Source organism: Nematolebias whitei, chromosome 20 (assembly GCF_014905685.2).
Source record: "Nematolebias whitei isolate Nwh7 chromosome 20, NemWhi1, whole genome shotgun sequence".
NCBI classification, from domain to species: domain Eukaryota; kingdom Metazoa; phylum Chordata; class Actinopteri; order Cyprinodontiformes; family Rivulidae; genus Nematolebias; species Nematolebias whitei.
The window spans coordinates 978,854-985,494 of record NC_056517.1 but is presented as its reverse complement, the minus strand read 5'-3'; the positions used below and the strand labels follow the sequence as shown (position 1 = coordinate 985,494).

Below are 6,641 nucleotides of genomic sequence, written 5' to 3'. Positions count from 1 at the left end.
CTCCTTGATGTCTCATTTCTGCTCAGTCATGTTCCACTCAAGCTCTGCCTCTCAGCCACACCCACTTCACCTATAGCTCAATCAGCCTCATGTGCTGCACCTGTTGTCTGCCCTATTTAAGAACTCTTGTTTCACTGCTCCTTGCCAGATTATATAATCATTTTGGTTGTAGATGTCCAGTGCTTCATTTATCTTGTCTGAAACTCCTGTCTTGACCTCATGCCTGCTTTCCGGATTTGCCTCTTTGCCTGCCTACGACATCCTCATATTTTCAAAGGACTTGCGCATCCACAAGAAACATGTAAGGGCAGTATTATTAAGACTTCTACAGAACAACCTTTTTGTTAAGGCTGAGAAGTGTGATTTTCACCAAACCACCACTTCATTCCTAGTATTTAACATTTCACCCAATCAGGTTTCTATGGACCATGCCAAAGTCTCTGCAGTGCTTGACTGGCCTACCCCAAAGGACAGAAAACAGTTGCAGAGGTTTCTAGGTTTTGCAAACTTTTATCGCAAATTTATCAGAAACTACAGTCAGATCTCTGCTCCCTTGCAATCACTCACCTCAGTTAAGAACAAGTTCTTGTGGAACAAACAGGCCGAGACCGTGTTCTGCAAACTGACGAGCATGTTTGCCTCCACTCCTATCCTTTGTTCTCTTGACACTAATCGGTAGGTCATCGTGGAGGTGGATGCCTCCAACACAGGGGTAGGTGCTGTTCTCAGCCAGCGTCTTGATAATGGAAAGATTCACCCATGTGTATTTTTCTCCAGGAGCCTATCAGCAGCAGAACATAATTATGATGTTGGGGAACGTGAACTGTTGGCCATCAAACTGGCTCTGGAGGAGTGGAGGCACTGGTTGGAGGGGGCCAATGAACCCTTTAAAGTCTGGACTGCCCACAAGAACCTAGAGTACTTAAAGACTGCCAAAAGATTGAACCCCAGACAAGCAAGGTGGGCCCCGTTTTTCTGCCGTTTTGATTTTGTACTTTCTTACAGACCTGGAGCCAAGAACACAAAACCTGATGCCCTGTCCAGGGTTCAGAACAGAGCAAATGAGAGTCAGACCAGCAAGGAGGTGGACTTCATTCTGCCCGAGATGGTCCGGCTGTCAATCACACAGGTGGAGGAGGAGATCAGACTGGCCCATCAGACCCAACCACCACCCGCTGACTGTCATAAGGGCCGTGTGTTCGTCCCCGAAGCCCACGTCAAAAAGGTATTTGAATTCTGCCATCAATCTCGACTTTTTTGTCACCCAGGTATCAGTAAGACCTTGGCACTGGTGAGGGTTCAGTTCTGGTGGAGAGACTGGGTTGAGGATGTCAAGGAGTTTGTCTCATCGTGTTGTCAGTGTGCTCAGGCCAAGACATCTCGTCGACCACCTGCAGGCCTCCTACAACCGCTTCCCATACCTTCACGCCCCTGGTCCCACATCTCCGTGGATTTCATCACTGGACTACCCTCATCTTCCGGTAATACTGTAATACTCACAATCATTGACCGTTTTTCAAAAATGGTTCATTTAGTTCCACTCAAGAAGCTCCCATCCGCTAAAGAGTTGGGGGAAGTCCTGGTCCATGAGGTTTATCGCCTTCATGGTCTGCCAACGAACATTGTCTCGGACCGAGGCCCCCAGTTTGTATCCTGCTTTTGGAGAGAGTTCTGTAACCTCTTGGGCATTTCAGTCAGTCTCTCTTCTGGTTTTTAACCACAGACTAACGGTCAGAGCGAGAGGGCGAACCAGGAGGCTGAGACCAAGCTGAGAATATTATGTGAGGAAGATCTGACCAAGTGGTCACTCAATCTACCCTGGGTTGAACATGCGATCAACTCCCTACCCTCCTCCACCACTGGCCTATCACCTTTCTACACGGTCTATGGGTTCCAACTGCCAATGTTCACCAACCAGGACAAGATTGCTGTAGTCCCTTCTGCTCACAGAGCTGCTCTCAGGTGCCAACAAGCCTGGAGGAGAGCTAGGAGGTCCCTTATTAAGATGTCCACTGTCTATGCTAAAAGTGCCAACCATCGACGCATTCCTAACCCACCTTACCAAGTGGGTCAGAAGGTCTGGTAATCCACCAAGGATCTTCCCCTCCATGTGGACAGTGGTAAGTTGGCACCTTGTTTTGTGGGTCCTTTCCCCATCTCTAAGGTGGTGAACCCGGTGGCCGTCCGCTTATTACTTCCCCGTTCTCTAAGAATCCACCCCACAATTCATGTGTTGCGTGTCAAGTCATTGGCGTCTTCACGTTTTAGGAGTTATATTTTGTCATTTTTCAAAAATGGACTCAGCATGAGCAGAAGATGAGACAGAAGACCATGGAGAATATTGTTCTTCACACAAGTCAGCTGACGGCTCCATATAAGAGAAATGTGTGTTTGTTTGTCCTGTGGAGCGGGTCCGGTCTGTTTACATTCACACTGTACTGGAACCGTGCTGGAGTTCTCTTCTACCGGACCGAGACCTAGGTTTTAGCCCGGGCCAGAGTTCATCTTTTTGTTCCGTGACAGAGTTCGATGGTGCGTTCAAACCTCCCTAAACGAACCGGACTTTCTAGGAAAACGAGCTGGAGTTGGATTAAAGCGACTAAACAGGGCTGCTGTGAATGCACCCTTATAGTCTGAAAAATATGGTATTTATTTTTAGCAAATATAAGAAAATAGTCAAACACTTCAAACTTTTTTTTTGTATATTCTTTTAAATCGTAATGAAATATGGAATAATCATAGGGAATAAATTAAAAGTGCAACAAACAAACAAAACATTTGTTCACACTTTAAAGTGTATCAGAGGTTTAAGCCAAAAGCAAAATGCATGTTTTGCATAAAGACGGTGTTTATTTGAACACAACTGACATTTAATTATAGTTGATGACAACACGAGACGTGTGATTTTATAATTTTTAATACTTATTACCAAAATGTATGTTTACATTACAGCAGCTCGAAGCGATTCACCAGGAGTCTCATCTTATTGGGAAAATGCATTTTTAAATCTTTTTTAGTTAAAGGTCTAGTGTTTCTTAAAGGAATGTATATCACCTGCCACCTTTCAAACCATCGTTTTAAACTGATATCTTAAGTTAAGAAATGATAAAGTCATAGCTGCTTTGGTCAAACCTTAAAAATAATATTACATGTGATTTTGGGATTTTGGGTGATTTTGATGGGAGACTGCAACGAAGCCAAGATTCATCTTGTCTGCTGGATTCCTTAGATAAAGAACTTTACTAATTGGCTTTTACGTGAATGTTCCTGTAAAGTGCCTGAGACAACTTTTTGTGATTTGGTGCTTTATAAATAAACTGAATTTTATAATATTTTGAGATCTTGTACAATTTGTTTTAGTTATTGTTATTTTATTGTTTGCACAAAAAATAAACAACACACATAAAGGAAGAGATTAAAAAAATAAAAAAAATTGCAGGAGAGGTCATAAAACCCCAAAATGGGCTTACAAGCACTGCCCCCCCATTCTAAAAAAAATGAGAAAAAAACATAAAAGCTTTATACATCAGCTTACATCTTACTTTAAACACACACAAATACAAAGGATAATAGCTCATAATAAATTTTAATTGTCTAAAATATTAAAATGATCATAAAAAATAAAACAATAAATGTGTGTTATAAACCATAAACATTTCAACTTTCTTTTAAATCCAGATACTGTTGCACATGATGCACTTGTGTTAAACGGTTCCACAGCAACACCTTGAAGCATGAACGAACATTTAGCAACAGTGGCTCTGCAGAAGAGGACATGCAAATCATACCTCCTTCTTGGAGACTACTGTATAAATGATAAGAATTAATAAATTAAACTCAAAGAAATTATGAAACTATTTAGGTGAAGATAATGGAATACATATAACTCTATACATCAAGATTCCTGTCTGATACTTATTCCCATCATAAATTGTTAGTATTTCTAATTTTGTAAACAGAGGTGTGGACGGAGCTAAATGTGGAGAGTTAGTAACAATACCTACAAAATACTTTTGAAGTTTATAGATTGACTGTAAGTAAGAATGATACTTCTAATTTAATTTACAATAAGAAACATGGGGATAAATTAAAGTATTGTACAAAGTACAAGGTTAATAAAGTACCGTACTTGTTTTTAAATAGGGTTTAACTTCTTTTATAATACCTAAATATTTTGAAATCTTCTTACGAATCGATACACAAGGATTCTTAAAACAAAACTGTCTCATCAATATGGACACCTAAAAAGGTTTGCTGATGAAACATTGGAAAGTAAATTGTTATTAATACACATTTTTCTGGATTGTAATTCTTATTCTTAAATAAGATGAAATTAGATTTTTTTAACATAAAATAACAGTTTATTTAACTGAAACCACTGAGGAAGTTGAAGGAGCCCATTGTTTGCCTTATCAATAAGTGAATCACAGTTACTGTCAGTAACAAAAAGATTGGTGTCATCAGCAAATGTAGGTGACAAAATACTGGATGCTTTTGGTAGATCATTAATGTACATGGGAAACAACAATAGACCCAATATGGATCCTTGTGGAACTCCACATTTTAGGACATCCCGCTGTTACAATCTTGTACAATTTTTTAGTACTGACTTAGTTATAGTCATTTTTATGTTTGCTATGGTTGATTAGCTGTGGTGGGATATCTTGAATCAAGTTTCTTTCATCCCTGACACAATTAGATTTTTACATGATTTGTTGTGATTTGATGAATGTTGTACATGTCTGACTGACTCTGTGCTTTTATGTCTTTTATACCGCTGCTGGCTGCAGAATAAATTGCCTTTAGGGGATAATAATAAAGATCTGTGAACTTGAACTTTACTTCTAAATTAAATTGGTTGCACATTCAGTGCTTTCTATCTGCGAGTTTCAATCAAATCTGTTCAGTGAATATCATGTTTTGACCTGCGTAACTCTCCCAACGCAGTGCCAACGAAATTTAAAAGCTGAGAGCAGACACTGAACTCCAGTGATTTGGGCAAAGCCTGTGCTGCAGTTTCTCTCGCTGTTCGTCTCTCGAGCGTAATACAAGCGTTAGGCCTCCTGAGGCTACAGTAAGCATCCATACTTGTGAATTTGTGTCAGCTCCATGTTGAAGATTAGCCTCCTACAGGGAGCAAAAAAATCTATTCACTGGGGATTTACTTTCCACAGTATAAAAAAATGTAAGAAGTGCCTTTGTGCATTGCCTTTAGAATATGATGCCACTATCTTCCAGATTACACTGACTTTTTAACTCAACAAATGGCCTAACATGTGGCCGGACAGCTGTGTTTGTGTACCAACGTGCATTGTGGCACTCTAAATAGTGAAGTAAAATGAGGTTTAATCAAGTGCACGAGAGATTTGGGAACATGATAGCAAATGGGCTGATTTACAAAGATTAGAGTGTATGTTTAACAACACAAGCTTGTGCTCGTCGTGTGTGCGGTCCTCTTGCAGCTAATGGACATCCCCCTGTCTAACCTCTCCTCCGTGAAAGATGCATGCACCTTCAGGAAAACCAGCTGCTCTGCCTCACGATAACAAAACTCAGCTGCTAGAAGTGAAAGCACCCCATGATTGATGGTGGAAAACTTGAGGCTACATCAATCCATCAGCAGTGTTAATTACTCCACTGATCTGATAACAGGTAATTAATAGCATTTCGCTGCAGGATGTAATCGCCTGCATTGTGACCGCCCTGCAAACCAGCAAACTGACGCTCATTACCGCTCCAACAGATCTCATCGTTTGATCGTGAAGAAGATGGATGACGGCTCATCTTGAATGAATTCTACAGGAACGCTCGCTTTTCAAACAATGAACTTTAACTTCATTTCTCAAGGTTGAAAATACTTTACAGTGTTTTATTCTAACAAGGCATCACAATCAGTTTAATATATTCTTAGAATATAGCTGAGCACTGAAATGTTTCAACCAATAAAATTAAATCAGCCACTGTTTACGTTAATATAAACCAGTCAATTAAGGCATCTAATAAAGCACCAATATAGTTGAGGTTAACAAGTGTTGAATAGGTAAACAATGTGAATAAGCTCTTTTGAAAGAAATTTTACAGGATTTACTAAAACCTAATGGTTAAAAGGCAATAAAAATTCAATTACTTGAAGTACAATGAGGAAAAAGCCATTCTGTTTGTAATTAATGCATGAAAGGTTCCTTTTTGTCCTTGACAGCCATTTGGACAGCCTCATGTATGTTGTTACAAAAAGATTCAGTTAAAGAGATGGATTTAAGACAACACTTAATTAAACATGAATAAAAAATGTCAATGGTAAGTTCTAGAGTAGGCTGTAGCATTTTTTATAGTCTATTCTTCTTTGTCTTTATTTACTTTCATCAGTTCTTATGCCCAGATTGTTCAGATTGTTTTTTTTGTTTTTGTTTGTTTGTTTTTGTTTGTTTGGTTTATCGTCATCTTGGAGTTACTGAATGTCTTTGTAATCTTAATTTGTTTGACAGTTTTCAGTCATTGTTTTCCTCTGTAAACTCTAGCTCTACCACATTTCTCATTTATCCTTCATTTGGGAATCAGCCAGCCCAGCTAGTTAGTAAACACCTCAATATGCAGTACACACACACACACACACACACACACACACACCATATATATATATA

The 6,641-nt window shown here is 39.4% G+C and overlaps 1 protein-coding gene across 1 annotated transcript in view; it reads right to left on the bottom strand.

Moving 5' to 3' along the window:
- The window catches only part of dpp6a (dipeptidyl-peptidase 6a), a 273,957-nt gene that overhangs the window by 46,365 nt on the left and 220,951 nt on the right, over positions 1–6,641 (bottom strand). Inside the window, exon 8 of the mRNA XM_037694173.1 lies at positions 5,132–5,146. Coding sequence (XP_037550101.1) covers positions 5,132–5,146 — 15 coding nt within the window. The remainder of the gene's footprint in view (positions 1–5,131; positions 5,147–6,641) is intronic.